The sequence below is a fragment of the Ochlerotatus camptorhynchus genome, unplaced genomic scaffold (genome assembly GCF_037179485.1).
Source record: "Ochlerotatus camptorhynchus isolate MF236.1 unplaced genomic scaffold, CSIRO-AGI_Acam_v1.1 ptg000365l, whole genome shotgun sequence".
NCBI lineage: Eukaryota > Metazoa > Arthropoda > Insecta > Diptera > Culicidae > Ochlerotatus > Ochlerotatus camptorhynchus.
Genome location: NW_027040853.1, coordinates 713,274 through 728,979, shown reverse-complemented (window position 1 = coordinate 728,979; position 15,706 = coordinate 713,274). Strand labels below are relative to the sequence as shown.

Below are 15,706 nucleotides of genomic sequence, written 5' to 3'. Positions count from 1 at the left end.
GGATTGGCGTTTTGTGCTGGTGGTTGTCTCCAGAATCCAGGGGGGGATGGAGAGCTTTGTCCAGCTGAGGCACCAGACGTTTCTTGACGGGGGCCGGATTGCACCCGTGGATTTGCTTGACCGTGTTGCGTATCACGAAGAGGCGGGAAGTCCTCCACCCTGAATGCCGGAATGTTTTCCTTCTTCCGTCCTGGTTGACTTCTTGTGGACGCCTGCTTTCGGATCCGCTTGAAATCCTCGCGTTTGGGGCACTGTTTGTCGGACCCTTGATGAGCTCCACCACAGTTGGCGCATTTGCACGTGTCCGACTCGTCGACAACGCACTCGGAGGAGACATGATTTTGGGCGCATTTGCCACAGCGCAGCTTGATGTAGCAGTTTCGGGTGCCGTGCCCGAAATTCAGGCAACGCTGACACTGGGTGACGTTGTGACGGCCGCCACGGTATGGCTCCCATCGGACAATGATGGAATTGATGGAGCGGATAGCCTTCAACGCATTAAGCGTCACCGTTCCCTTCTGGAAATGCACCAGGAAAAGGCAATCCGGATATTTATTGACGTTCTCGTCCCTCCTTGTCATCCGGAAGACGGCAGTTGGGGCCAGCTTGTAGCGGTTCTTGATTTCCGCTTCGATCAACTTCGGGTCAAAGTTCGGTAGACCCCTGATGACGACCTTGAATGGTTTCTCACCGGGAATGTCATGGGTGACGAATTCCACCTTGGAAGTCCTCAGGTGGGCGATGACCAAGTCATACTCCGTTTTCGTACGGAGCACCACCTTGGTGCCGACTCTGCCCAACTTGAATTCGGCTTTGACGCCCAGCGACGCCAGATCCGCGATGAGCTCGTTAAGATGGGCATTTTTCACTACCAGCGGAGGTAGCTTCACTCTTGCCGCGCACCTTTCAGCAGCATTTTCTATTTCGGCCGCGTCGCCGAAATCTTCGTTTGTCGCAGAGGCATCCTCGCGACCAATTGTGCCATCGGACTGACCCCGATTCTTCTTCCTCTTCTTGCTGCGTTTTTCCGTCACAGCTGGTTCGATATTCCCATCCATGGGGAGAACAGCAAACCTGTTAGATGTAGGTACACCCGAACTTCCTTCACCGGGGCTCTCGGCGCCTAATACATAGGTGCCACAGTCGGAAGAAGTGTTAGTTTGTTTACTAAAGTGAACCATGCCCATTTTGTTATGGCATGTTTGCTATAAGAAATGCGCCTCGTGTTTATTAGCTAATTTCACATCAAAGATTGATTAATTGAGTAGGAAATCAGTTTGGCACGGCATTTGTGACCAGCATACACCTTCCGGTAGTATGAAACAGGTCAAAAACTGTTCAAATCCGCAGATAAAATTTTTTGTTTTGAATTTCTGTATAGCAAAATAGTGAACTTTTCGTGAACATTAACGGCAAAGAACTCACCAACACTGGGAGACCGTGAGTTCCTGCCCACCTGTCATAAAACCGTCTTGCTCTCAGAGCAAGCAGTCGACCATCCAGACTTTTCTCAACGTGAGAGACCTGGATATGTTCCTTCAGTGCAATCGCCGTTCCTCTTCTCGTGTGGTCCACATTTGAGAAAACGACGAAGCCAGGCAAAGAGAGCTGTTCGTTTTCTACTTCTTGCAGACACACAATATCGAGGCTTTGGCTATTGATGAAGTTCCGTAGCGCGTTTAGTTTTGTTGGACTCGTGATGGTGCCGATGTTGATCGACGAGATATTATACGACGTGAGAGCCATTTATGGGTGGGAATCCTCATCCTTCTCCATATCATCGTCGTCCCGACGAGGTTTTTTGCCCACTGGACGTCCTCTGATTCGTCTGCTGCTCGTGGATGTAGAGGATTCATCGGTTTCGTTCCCGTTGCCGCTTTTGCTCTGCGATCGCGGTGTATTTTCTGGTTTTTTAAATACATCGACCAACGACACGACAGCTTGCGGTGTATTTAGGAATGATGGCAACGAATTGGGTGTTCGTTGTGTTTGTGGGCATAACGACACAGCACCCACTGTAGGCAGGCTGTTTGCGTTCGTTTTCGAGCCTGAGGATTCACCCTGGCTCGTGCGTTTCGGCAGTTCGGGAAAAACGTCCAACGATACCGCTGGTGGAGCGGTGGATTTTTGACCGAACGGTTTCGTGCTTGGTGGCTTCGCACCAGCTGGTTTTTTCGGTTGATGACCGGTTGTTGACCTATAACCACAAACGAAGTGACAGACGACTAACTGGCGAAGAAATCAATTAAAATAATGTGGTTCGCTGTAATAGAATTTTCTTAGAAGCTTTTGCCATCATCCACCAGATGGGATAGTATTTTTATTTTGATTTGAACATAGTTGGTTTTGTGTGCAATATGATCTTTGACAGTGTGCAAAGAGTGCATCATTTTGTCATTTTTTTATGCATTTCAGTTTAGAGTAGAGTGAAAGAGATAGAACCAAAACATTCTAGTACAATCCATTAGTAGTGTTGCCATGTGGTACAATCCAGTAGTAGTGGTGTTGCCATGTGGTACACTGAAAAATTGCAATAGCAGGTGCGTCACCAAAGTTTTCGAGCTGCTCCGTCTGTCACTTCGTTTGTGCTATAACTCTGTCCAGTTTGCTTCGTCACGTTTGCGTAGCTTTTCTGAAACAATAGTTTCTTGTTCTGGACACATGATATGCCAGTGTGTGCGTGCTCTTTGCAGTGCCGGCAGGATTGCAGCTGCCCCTTGTACACCACGAACGCTTGCTCTCCGTCGATGATGACCCACGAGTCGATGTTCCGCTGCACTAACATACGGACAGACCATATACCGAGCGGTATGCCTTCGCATTCGTTGTTTTCACTCCATGATACCGCGCGAATCGAGATTACTTCGCCGAACGCGCTTAGGAATTGTACCATAGAGGTAACTCTAAGACCACTGGGTCCCGAAGAAAATCATTATTATTTTTGGCTCACTCAGTACCAGAACAACGGTCCCAAGCAGTCCCAAGCTATTTCACTCACCCCTGCATGTTCTGCATGAATCCACACACCCCTGATGTTATCTGTCAAACTTTCATAGCGAATCAAAACAAACATAGTGTAGTAATAGAATTTCAACTAGAATAGGGTACGTTAATCGTTTGCTTGGGACCAATAGGCTACTAAAGTGGTGAGCCAATTTAAAATCGTTAGTTTCGTATTGATTGTTGATTGTACGACCTTTTCTTCAGACACACCTTCGGGGAGGTCGTAAACCTTCACCTCAACACTACCGTCTTCCAACGTAATCCGAAGCTTGTGTTTCTTCCCCTCACACTCCACTTCATGTTTTCCATCATGTTCGTCAACAACTTTTTGTGCAAGCGCCAAGTCACTGACTTTGATAAACGCACATGCTCCACCTCTATGGCACTGTAGTCGTTTGATATCTTCCCTTTTCAAACCGAGAACCGACCGACAAAATCCATAAAGCTTTTCGACCGATAGCTTGATGGTGAAGTTCGAATAATCGATTTTAAAAGTGTTTTCTCGCCTCATCGCGGAACACTTTACCACGCGACGCGGCACACCGAAGTAGACAAATATCCAACCGTAAATGCTTCACTTGTGATAAGCGCAATCGAAAAAAAAACGTCTGCACGTCTCAGAAGCTGAGCGATAACTGATTGAATAAACACCGTTTGGTAAGACCGGATCGAATTCAACTTTGAAATCTGTGTTAGGAAATTGCTTTTCGCAGGCAATCAGTGATAATTTTAATTATCAAAGCATCAGCTGCAATTTTCAAGTGACATTTAAAAAACAATGATAATGCCTTTAATTAACAGATGTGTAGAAATATATCTGATCGATTGGTGATAAAATTATTGAAATTAGTCCAGGGGCTGCTGAGTTATTAATGGTCAAAATCTTTCATTTTTTGTTACATGTTCCATTTTCGGTTTTCACAAAGTGTACCCCCATATAGAAATCACAGACGTAGTCCTACGTAGAAATGAAATCATCACTTTCATAGTTCTGCTATTCTCCACGGGGCCTAACCAGATATGAATAAAATCGAAAAAAAAAAAACATATCAAGAAGACTGGCAACTCTTCCATTTTCTCATACGAACTAAAGAGCCTGAATTTATAAAGAGACGACCAGTCAAAATTGGAACGATCGATTATCTGTCAAAGTCATAAGAAAAGTCATTCCAATCGAGCAGAAGACCTGTCAAATGAATAAGATGTCGCCTCTCTTTATAAATTCAGGCTCTTTAATACGAACGCTATGATACAGGTCCAATCGCGTCATCTGATTTGAAGGCTTTGATAGAATGCTCCATTTGCAAAATATAACTCGTATACCCCGTATACCTCACCGTGTAAAATTTTGAAACTTTCATAGTTATTTTATTCTATTCTCCACGAGTACCAATTTTGATTTGCCAATTCTCTTGAAGCCCTTCGCTTGGAAATTCATCAAAACAACCCTGGACATAAAAACATAAAATGCACTGGATTTAAATCATCCCTTGGAGATCTTTGGGCTTTCGGCTTTTAGACTGAACTCCTGATGTTCAAAGGGTTCAAATATCATGACCTTTCCCCGGTTTTAGGAATAAAATGAACTTAATTATCTTATAATGTTGATATGATTTATAATGTCAGTATTGTACGTTGTCATAGGAAATGTATCATTTCACTATGTTTCTATTGCTTTTATATGCATTACTCAGTCAAGCGCGATTGGTAATCCAATTCAATTGGTCGCAACGATAAAATAAAACAATTTCGAACGAATTGTCAGAAAAAAATAACAAAACAAATTAGTTTAACAAGTAAAAAAAAAAGCGAACTACTTCTACTGATTGTTCGAGTAGAACTCGTATGCCATCTTGCACATCTGTACAAATTTCGCGGTATCTCCGCCGCTGACCGTCCGGGAAATGTTGGTCGTCTGTTCCAGCAGATCCTGCACGCACATCGGAGTCGTGACGAATCGGACGATGTTTGTGGCATCCTGACCCCCGGCGGCTTGGCACGCTTCCAGATAGGTTTTGTACCGTTTCAACGGCATTCGCCAGTCATTTTCGGCGAAGAAATCCGACTGATTGATGGCCAAGCCAATCTGGGGACAAACGACCGAATCATTGAACGAAAATTGTTTGCCGTAGAATTGGAAGAAATCCGTAGCGCTCTTGCGGAGATCCGTTTCGCAGTCTTTGAGTTTCAGTTCTTCCGGGCTTTTGGGGGCGAAGTTGATGAGCCAAGCTGTGGATGGGAGAGAAAAGGGAATTTCGAAAAGGGAGGCTGTTTACGATGGGAACGGCAAACTTACGTCCACACAGTTCCTCCTGGGGTAGATTCGATTGCAGTTGAGCTACCGTGGGTAGGTAGTCTCGTCTTTGCAAGTAGAAAATGACCAGTACAACGATCACGTATCGATTGAAGTTAAGATCGATCAGTTTGACAAACTCCTGCACAAAGTAGCACAGTTTCTGGCACATGGGGAATGTGTTCATGTAGTATCGGATCAGTTTGCTGTTGGAGCAGTAGATTTCGCTGGCGAACGAGATCCGACAGCACAGGTTCTCACAGTTGTTCTTCACAGTGAGGTGCGTTCGAATGCCGGCTTCTTCGGTGTTCTGCACCACCCACTCGTCGCTATTAGCGGTAAAGAAGGACATCAGCTCGTTGAACAGGAGCTGAACCGAGGCAGCCGTTTTGGGTTTCTTTCCTGAAATAGATCGAGTGCAGAAATGAAACATAAAACACGTTCTTCCTGACATTATAAAAACAAAAAGTTGAAATTACCATCATCCACGTAGAGGTTGATGAAGTCCTCTTCGTACCCAACGCCGGATACCTTGGCACCGAAACATTCCACGTTAACGTCGGGTGCTACCGCTTTCAGGACATCCGTAAGCTCTCCCGGGATGACGCTGGACTTATTAAATTTGACCAAATAATTTCCGTTCTCGATCAGACTCTCCAGCTGTGGTTGCTCTAGGAAACGCTTTAAATCGGCACTGAAACAGGGATGCATCGTCGTGCCGGTTTGATTCAGCGGTGGCAACCGTTGATGACTATTGAAAATTGTCGGCAAATCGGGATTGGCGCTGCCACAGCCGACCCCAATATGGTCCGGCAGTGGCGGTGGAGGTGTTGGAAAGGTCATTTGTTGTTGTTGTTGTTGTTGGAAGACTGAGTGTTGCGGAATTCCAATAGTATGGTTGAACAGCATCTGCTGAAATCGTTGTTGCTCAGCGTTGATTATGTGCATGTTGACCGGCAGGAGGGGAACAGGCATCATTGGGGGTCGCGTAGTGGGCATCTGCGGTGGTAACATGCGAATCGGCGGGCCCGCCGTGAAGGGAAGAATATTCGGCATACCATTCGGTCCCGATGTCATGGGTAGGCTTGACATAATGGGAGATCCAACCAGGGTGTTCAGCTGGGGCTGAGTATTGATCATTTGTGGGAACGAGAACATGTTCCGTTCCACTGAAAAGCACAAACATGTTTGAACAATCTATCAAGATAATGTTGTAACGCATGATAACTACCTGGAGGCACAAAATCTGACTTCAAACCAGAAGAGTACGCGGCGTGATTCATCGCCGCATGAACCTCATCCTTAATTGGAAATTTTAAAAGGTTGTGAGTTTTGAACGATCGTAATATTCGAAATCAAAAATCCAAATACTTACGAACACTTTCCCCTTGCTAACAAACTTGACATCGAAGTTGAACAAATGTCCCACCATCGTGTTGAATTCCGGTACCGATTCGATGCACTTGGCTCTCGTGATCAGTGAATCTATTTGCTTCAGCAAATCAATTACTCCTCGCGCCACGACCGTCGACGGAACCACTCCCAGAATGTCCAACGAGGACAAAAATCTGGACGTCATCTTGAGGAAGCTTTTCGTCACCAAATACAAATCGACCATCATGTCCAATGACGGCCGGAGCAGCCGATTCTTGATCATAAGTTCGTGCTTCTGCAAGAGGAACGTTTGGTAGTGGCCGCTCGCGCCTTCTCGGAAACGTTGAAGTTTACTCGCTTTCTTGTCGGGCTGTTGCGGATGAGCATCGGTCATTACGTGATCCAGCGCCTGCATGACATTAAATTGTTTTTCATCACAGTAATGACATCCGAACGAAAATGACACATCCAATCCGTTAAGATCAAGTTCGTCCATATTCGGTGCCCTGTATCCGTCGAATTCGGCTATCTTTGCCAGCAAATCCGTTAGAGCTTCCAGAAGGTTCACAGTGTTCGAGTCCAAAATTGGAACGGCATTGGCCCTGTGAACCATTTTCACAAAGGCCGGCAGCTGAAAGTGATAAGCTGCATTCCGGTTCCGATGCTGCAAAATTCAAATTATCTAATCGAATACCATTCAACAGAACATTCCCAAATCTTCTCACCTTAATGATTTTCCGCTCCAGTTTGAATTGCTCCTGGGACATCATCATTAGTGTGTAGTTATCGCCAACTCACTGGTCAAGATACTGCGCTTTATGTTGAAAAGACGACGACGATTAGTCAGAGAAAATTGCGATAACGAATGAGGCACTCTGCGCCCCGTCCGGTGTAGATGCAGTTGTGTGGCGATTAGAAGGGAGGTAGTTTCTGAACTTTTGTTGACAAAAGTTGATTTTGTTTACATTGCTCGATAATTCGAGTATCAGGCAGGACGGCTCACCACGGAACGTTTTAAGATGAACAAAGCACTGTACATACTTTCGGAAAGCGCTGGAAGTGGCGAAGGGGATCTTACCAAAACAAGCAGCGACGAGGTGGAGATTTGCGACCGAACTGAACGGAACGAGAACATTGCAAGCTGAACATTGCATTAGGTCCTAAGTAACATTGACAGATTCTCTTCGTCGACTTTCTCTTTGCATCCCCACGGCCATGTAAAGACATATCCAGGTTTTTCAGCACCACAGATCGATAAAAGAAGCTTTTTTCTTGCATCCAATATAACAAACACATCAAGAAACGGTCAAGAGAAAGTTGACGAAGAGATTCGAGCAATGTGACTTAGGACCAAATGCAATGTTCAGCTTGATTGAAAATTTGTAAACAAAAGAAGCATGCCTGCTATGTTAGAAGAATAAGGTTCGGCAATGTGGATTTATCGCAAAGCCTCGAAACAGGTGAGATTGCCATACACGGTTAGAAAAAAGTTCTTAAAATTAAGTTATTTTCGCTCATCTCGGACAATTAGTGCATGCACCCAAAAGTAGGTAAAGCGGGTCAAAGTAATTTTCATTTACTTCTGTGCAGCTCGTATGGAATTTTCCACTGGCTTTTTAACCAAAAGTAAGTTAGTTGTACCCAACAGTAGGTAAATATGATTATACTCAACGTTGGGTTCCCACACTTTAATACCCCTGTTGGGTGGTTTTGCTTCTCCGTTTTTGACAACATTAGAGGGAGAAAAGGAGACAAACTAGTCAAAAGTACCTGCAAAAATAGGTAAAAGTGAACTTTCCGTAGGTTACTTTTTTTACCGTGTATGCTATTCTGATGGGGCTACTTATTTTTAGATGAAAATCACTCAGTTCAGCCAAAAGGGAAGTTTCTCAAAATTGAGTAAACTGGACGATGTTTGCTGACCCCGAGGCTGACATAAATGCGAACCATTGCTGGACCTTACCACAAATGGTTAAAAATTGTTTATAATCCCTGCTAAACTTTAACTATAAGATTGTTATGGAACATTACATGAACGTTTGTATGATAAACTTTTAACCTTGTGTATTATGTTTTTTTTTTGGAAATGAACCTTACAAATAATGGGTTTTTTAGAACCATTACCATTCAAAATAGTTGTTTTCTCGCGTAACACGAGAAAAGGGCCTATCATTGTTGATCGATTCTCTTCATCGATTTTCTCTTTCGTGAATAACCCGATTGCAAATGAAATTCCCATTCAGTGCGTTGTTTCAGGCGCAAGCTAACATCATCTTCTATCGAACTGTGTTGCGAGCTTAGCGAGAAATTCGTTTATGTTGCCGTGATAAACCAAAGAGAAAGCCGATGAAGAGAATCGATCAACGAGGATAGGCCCTTTTCAAATGTTACGCGAGTTTTATCTATAGATACTATAGGTTCCATAGATTAGCGGAGGCATAAAAAGTTGTTTTGGCTACCATGAATAATAAATCTCGATGAACATTTCAAATGGTCCTATCTGCTTTGATCGATTCTCTTCATCGACTTTCTCTTTCGTCAATAACTCAGCTGCAAAACCTTTCCCTGTTGTGTTTGACGTTTTGGACGCTAGATAAGAACCTCCTTTATCAAACTATGTGGTAGAATTAGCGCGAAATCTGTTTGCATAGCAGTGGTTATGAAAAGAGAAAGTCGATGAAGAGAATCGATCAAAGCAGATAGGACCATTTGAAATGTTCATCGAGAAATGATCTTACTGGCATCCGTGAAAAAAGTTCTCTTCGTTGTGCAGTTTTGATTTGTTTCGTGCGTAAAAGTTCAAAATGAAGTGCAAAGCAAATCTTTGCAACAATCAATCGAAGAATAGTTTGCTTTATCTTTTCTTGTTGCGTTGTCCGCGAAATAAATCGGAATGTGGAGTGTGGAAGGCGTTTTGTCATAGAGGTAACTCTAAGACTAGTAGGTCCCGAAGAAACGTGCTCAAGTTTTTGGCTCAGCTCTGGTACTATCTTCGGTCCCAAGCTAATCGATTCACCCCTCGAAACATAGGAAAATCGAATAACCCCTCATTTTATCTGTCAAACTTTCATAGCGAATGAAAACAAACATAGTGTAGTACTAGAATTTTGACTAGAATGGGGTACGTAATCGATTTGCTTGGGACCAATAGGCTAGTCAAGTAGTGAGCCAATTTAAAATCGTAAGTTTCGTATTGATTGTTGGTTTTGTGCTCGTAATATTACAATACTTCTCCCTCAAATAACACCATGCTGACGTCATGCTCGTTTGGCTACACTAACTGACAGTTCGTTTGGCTACATTATACTTTGCCTCCGCTTATCTATGGAATCTATCTCGGAATCTATAGTATCTATAGTTTTATAGGCTCTGAAAACAGCTCTTCGGATACGTAAGGCCTCGACATTGATCAATTGGCAGCGATTCTCGTAGTTTGGAAGACGAAGTGGATATCTCCAAGCAGTGTTGGGAAAATATCAAAAAATCAAAGCTCACCAACGCCCAAGATCACGCTTGATTTTCGTAGACAAAAATCAACAAGTAAACAACTGCGGTTGATTTTGCAAGCTGTGATATCGCAGTTCGGAATATCAAGCTAACAAAACTCACCAAATGCAAATCTCACCAAACTGTGGTGAGATCGAGGGGGACGACTCTATCTACGATGCAGAAAAAATTGTGTTTTGCTGTGGCTAGCTGCACGCACGCTGAGTAGATAGAAGGAAGATTTATGTCGATTTCGAAGATTTCCTGCAAAAAGATGAAGCACGATGCAAGTAGATGCGAGAAATGAAAGATGATTTTTCGAAGATTGATTCGCTAGTGTGAGATTTTTTGAGCATCTAGAATTGAGATTTAGATATGTCGCCCCCTCGGGTGAGATTGAGTTTAATGATTTTTGCTTTACACCCGAATGCAACCGAAACTTCCATAACGGCTTACAGCAGTCCCTTCGCGTCTGCCATCGGTGAAGATTAAAAAGAGATAGCAAACTATGCTTTCTCTTTCTAAGAAAATGATGTGCAATGGAATCATTTTTGTGTCGAGTCAACTCTCGGCTTGATTTTTGCACATTGTGAATAGTCTCGCAATATCAAAGGAGCTTGTAAAATCAATATCAAGCATGATATTTTGTTCCAATATCACGCGTGATATTGCGAGCTCATGAGAGCGGAAAAATATCAATTGATTTCTGATTTTGCCAACACTGTCTCCAAGGCAGCTTACGGAGCGCGAAGCGAAGAAAACGTCGTTGAACAGACTCAATTCGCTCGGCCTCATTATTGTAGTTCGGGCTCCAGACTGCAGAGCAGTATTCCAACGTAAATCGTACGAGAGAGCAATAGAGCGATTTCAAGCAGTAAATGTCTGTGAAGTTCTTAGTAATCTTGAAGACAGAGCCAAGCGTTCTGGACACTTTGTTGACGACATACGATATATTATGGTGTGAATATGTCAGCTTTGAGTCTAGAAAAACGCCTAAGTCTTTCACGCAATGCACCCGTTCGATAGTCGTGCCTAGTAGTTTGTAGTTGAAAATAATCGGTTGTTTCTTGCGTGCCCCTAGTTTGTAACTTCGATCAACTTTATGTGGAATATATCGCGAATAGGTTGCCCGTAAATTTATGATTACCATTTCGCGATATATTCCCAACAAACAATTTGTGCTGATTAAGAGCTGGATAAGCTATTTTTTAGCTGAAGAAGCATATTTTTGCCTGAATAAGCTCTTATTTCGCTTTCAATGTTTGTTCCACATAAAGTTAATCGATGTTACAAAACCATCCATGCACCACTGACTACCATAACCATTACCATTAAAGTTCTCAAACAATAAGTAAAATCTAGTAAAATGATTCTAATATATTTTTCTTCCCGAAAATGTATAGAGAAAACAACTATTTTGAATGGAAATGCTTCTTACTGAATACACTGAGAGAATTCCACTTCGATAATCGGATTTTTTTTTATAATTTTGACAAAAATATTACTTGGGTTGTTTAACTTCGAAAAATATACCGATTTTTATACATCATCTGATGGAGCTTCGTTTTTTGAGCACACCGATAATTTTATCAATCCCGTAGATATTCATCTCGATTTTTAAATCAAGATATGAATTTTTGATCGAGGACACTAAATCTATTCGTTGACAGCTCGCTCCCATACAAAGTCCCACCGAGGGGCGCTAAGATGGTGAGTTTTTGCTAATGTAATCGTACTTATTTAAAATAGTTCCAGTGTACCAAAATTGATGAAATTTTGGATTTCGGTTCCATTTTTAATGAAGATGACGAATATGTATTTACCTCAATACTCCTAAACAACCCAATTGGACCAAAATTTTGATTAACCAAAATATGAATAAAATTTAATCAATGGAGATTTTCACGTCCAGTACGATATATCAGGCATAACATTTGATAACGGCACAAGAGCATTTGTAAACAAACTTTCTAAGGCCCTTTACACGCGAACCAAAGTACGCCTACGCAAACCAACAATATCATCGGAGAGGGGCAACTATCACCTTTCCGAACGTGGTATTGGTTTGCGTGGGCGTACTTTGGTTCGCGTGTAAAGGGCCTTAGGAAGTTTGTTTACAAATGCTCTTGGGCCGTTATCAAATGTTATGTCTGATATGAGAGCGTGTTAGTGAATATCCGAGGAAAATACATAACAAATCGCTGTCAAACTCATTTTGACAGATCCAATTTCATATATTTTTTATGTTAGCCAGAGGAAAATAATAAACAACTTTACACAGCGGTCCACCCGCTAGTGTGCTTAAACGTCACTAATCTCTATCTAGATAGAGCTGGAATTAGGGCCTAACAGCTTTTGTAAACAATGAGTTCTATCGATGATATAAAGAAATTCAAGGCTCGCCCACGCAAACCAACATCCTCATCGGGTAGGGAAAGACTTCCCCTACCCGATGGTTATGTTGGTCTGCGTGGGCGTGCCTTGAGTTCCTATAAATCATCGATAGAAGTCATTGTTTACAAAAGCTGTTACGCCCTAATTCCAGCTCTATCTAGCTATATTCGTTTTGTAATATTTTTGAGTGTAGGTTCAGTTTTGACCGATTTGGGTTCCGTTTTGATGCGGGCGCATTTCAGACTCAGCTTCGGTCGGCAACCTTCGGGGCCTTCGGGCCGGGCTGCAATTAATACATCCTTTGACATTCTTTGTTTACCCGTTCAGTCGTAAACAAGCCCCATTATCGATACAAGTGGTTTTCAGGGAGGAAGAAAGTTTCCTTCATGACGTACAAGATTCGCTATAGTTTTCTTGTTCTTTAAAAAGCCAGAATGCATAAATATTTACTGTTTTACGTGTGTCTAACAACGATTATTACTGTAGCAGAGGAAGGTAAACTAATTTATATGCTTAAGTTGATCAACAGTTGGTTTTCTATTCTTCGATTTCCAATCAGCAGACTGGAAAGGGCAGTGGTTTCCAAACTCACCGGAGACATCTTCCGAAGATGGCAACGCCGTTCAGCACGACGAACACGGTCGTATTTTGATGGGCGTGCAAAATTCGGATTGCGACGATGCAAAGAAGAACCTGTCGATCGATTTCGATCCGTACGACATTCGCCACTCGACGGTGTACATGTGTTTGGATAACAGGCGTGACTATCGAGGCGATTACAATATGGAACCGCTGATCACGCTGTACGACATTCCAGACTTGTACGTGGCTATTCACAAGTGCATGAACACGAGCATCGAGTACGACGAACGGATTCCGACTTTGTAGGAGCTGACGTAAGTTTCTAACGACGCACCTATGTCCTAATGGTATGTTACTGATTCTAGTGGAACTCATCGTCCGCTGTGGCCACGGTATGGGGAGTATAAGTATGTCCCTCCGCAACGTTGGCTCCACAATGGAGAGCATGGTGCAATTATAGCTCTCTACCACCCATGTGCAAATAAGCACCAGATTGAGGAGTTTAAGCACATCGTCAAGAGTTGCCTGTACAGACATATCATCACCCCATCGGATCTCCCGTCGAAGGATCGCCCCTTTGCGCTAGTTTCCTGGGGCGCATTGTTGGAATTTTCTGTGCTACAGCGGGAAGTAGTGGAAGATTTCATTCGAGCGCATGCCCTGAAAGGACCGGAGCAAACCTCCCGGGACGGTCAGTACGATCACTTGCTGCTAGAACCAGCACGGGTTGTTTCCACCGTGGACGATACAGTGCTGTGCCCCAAGCACAGACGAAGGGATTGAGCGAAACAAGGCAACTGAGGTATGGTGATTTATGTCTTAATCAATTATGTTTACCTATCACCGTCAGGGGGTGAATGAAATCCTTGAAAGCTCAACTTTGATTAAACGATCCTTTGGATTATTAAGCCTCGTTATGCAAAACATCGCCTGACGTTAATGGGTAAAGGAATTGAAGAAGACGTTATTTCCCCTATTACTACTACTACAGCTAAGGGTTGATGCATATATTATATCACGCTCTAAGGGTGATGGGGGGGGGGGGTCTAAGATTTTGTGACAAGCAATGCATTAGGTATAGGAAAAACGTCACGATAGGGGGAAGGGGGTAATTTTTTGCTCGATTTAGCGTGACATAATTAATGCATGGGCCCTAGCAGGTAAGTGAAAGAGCTATGCACAAGCACACAATTTGCCATTTTGTTGAAGCAGTGATATTATACAACCATGTATAAATAACAATTTTAAACGTACTATCTACTATTATGGGAAATGATCAGGTCGCTCCGCTCACATGAAGAGAAACAGAAAATGATTGGCGCAAAGTTTATTACCATTATTGGTGTTAGAGTTAGTGAATTTCAATTGGGAAATATCTACACAAAATTTTCAATGTCGTGAAAAGCGTTTGTGAGCATGCATTTTTTTTCAGTGAATCTTTAATTATAAATTCCTACGAAGAATGGAAACAAAAGACTACAATATTGCGAATATACTACATTAATATTTGAAGAATAAATTTGATTGCATTAGAGGAAAGAAACTCCCTGAATACATTTCAAACAACTCTATATTGAAGGGATCATGGAGTTATAGAACAGCAATCCATGGATAATTGACTGTAAGGGATCGTCCATTAATTATGTCACACTTTTAGGGGAATGGGGGGGGGGGGTAAGCTTTGAAACTGACGAGCCATAACAAAAATTAAAGTCCATACAAAAAATGTGACAAAGGGGGAGGGGGGGGGGCAGGGAATGGGTCAAATTTGCGTGACATAATTAATGGACCTTCCCTAATTGTGAAGGGTAATAATACCGAACGCCATTAGATCGAATGGGGGTAGGAGAACTAGGGGCAAAAAGTTTACCCGGGACAAGACAGGGCTGATAGCATGTCACTTTTCTACCGATGCATCGCGATGTAGGTAACTACAAGAAACTTCTTCGTACAGAGAGGTACCAACCGGTGAACACTCGTGTTTGTTTCAGTTACCGTGGGGACGTAATTTGTGATTAGCCCCGGTCCCTTTCAAATTGTATCATTATTTATGACGGTCCTTATATTTGAAATGACGTTTCACATTCATCTAGGGATGGCCGACTTTCATTTGAATAATCGATTAATCGATTAACGAACCGAAAAGTAAAATATTTGTAATCGGTTATATCATGCCGATATAAGCATTAACATCTCCAGAGGGTCATCACCGATCGTTTCATACATGTGCTGCACTCTCATTGGTGGAAAAATGGCAGCACAGCGAACAAAAAAAATCGATTAGTTGTTAATCGAGTAATTAAAAAATGGGACATCTCTGATTTTGGTGTGATTGATTTGATAAAAATGAGCGCAAAATTTCATCTCTTCCGAAGGGGCAGCAAAACCACAAAATTACCTTGAATACGGGGGGTATTCATTGGATGAAAGGGACCGTGAAAGAGGACACTAAAATAGAAAGTTTTTCTTCCGACAGTTTCATCTTAGTATTCATCTTTGGAGGTACCGTTGTTTGCGGATGGAGTTTTAGCCGGAACTTTTTTTTTATTTGATTCCTTAATACGTTTTTTTGTA

The 15,706-nt window shown here is 42.6% G+C and overlaps 2 protein-coding genes across 3 annotated transcripts; one reads left to right on the top strand and one right to left on the bottom strand.

The window, feature by feature from the left end:
• Nucleotides 1-4,625: 4,625 nt before the first annotated feature.
• LOC135709830 (uncharacterized) lies at nt 4,626-7,817 on the bottom strand. Its single transcript, XM_065232243.1, has 7 exons — nt 7,749-7,817; nt 7,396-7,484; nt 6,672-7,334; nt 6,528-6,597; nt 5,776-6,465; nt 5,300-5,698; nt 4,626-5,232 (listed from the first exon to the last, which is right to left on the bottom strand). Exons 2-7 carry the CDS (start codon nt 7,441-7,443, stop codon nt 4,823-4,825), a joined length of 2,280 nt encoding a protein of 759 aa, XP_065088315.1. The 5' UTR covers nt 7,444-7,484; nt 7,749-7,817; the 3' UTR covers nt 4,626-4,822.
• A 5,066-nt stretch (nt 7,818-12,883) lies between these two features.
• On the top strand, nt 12,884-14,161 carry LOC135709829 (uncharacterized). 2 transcript variants are annotated; one of them, XM_065232241.1, is made up of 3 exons: nt 12,884-13,045; nt 13,110-13,434; nt 13,498-14,161. In XM_065232241.1, exons 1-3 carry the CDS (start codon nt 12,985-12,987, stop codon nt 13,913-13,915), a joined length of 804 nt encoding a protein of 267 aa, XP_065088313.1. In that variant the 5' UTR covers nt 12,884-12,984; the 3' UTR covers nt 13,916-14,161. The 2 variants fall into 2 exon arrangements, with proteins under 2 accessions (XP_065088313.1, XP_065088314.1); XM_065232242.1 differs by having other exon boundaries at nt 12,885-13,045; nt 13,113-13,434; nt 13,498-14,160.
• The last annotated feature ends 1,545 nt before the right edge of the window (nt 14,162-15,706 follow it).

What these genes read in the sequence shown, in the direction of transcription:
- LOC135709830 (XM_065232243.1), bottom strand. Translation starts at nt 7,443, where the DNA reads ATGATGATGTCCCAGGAGCAATTCAAACTGGAGCGGAAAATCATTAAG. An exon ending in GTCAGATTTTGTGCCTCCAG is followed by an intron (nt 6,466 to 6,527) that starts GTAGTTATCATG and finishes TGTGCTTTTCAG; the next exon opens with TGGAACGGAACATGTTCTCG. An exon ending in CAACCTCTACGTGGATGATG is followed by an intron (nt 5,699 to 5,775) that starts GTAATTTCAACT and finishes GATCTATTTCAG; the next exon opens with GAAAGAAACCCAAAACGGCT.
- LOC135709829 (XM_065232241.1), top strand. Translation starts at nt 12,985, where the DNA reads ATGCATAAATATTTACTGTTTTACGTGTGTCTAACAACGATTATTACT. An exon ending in TATTACTGTAGCAGAGGAAG is followed by an intron (nt 13,046 to 13,109) that starts GTAAACTAATTT and finishes ATTTCCAATCAG; the next exon opens with CAGACTGGAAAGGGCAGTGG. An exon ending in GACGAACGGATTCCGACTTT is followed by an intron (nt 13,435 to 13,497) that starts GTAGGAGCTGAC and finishes TACTGATTCTAG; the next exon opens with TGGAACTCATCGTCCGCTGT.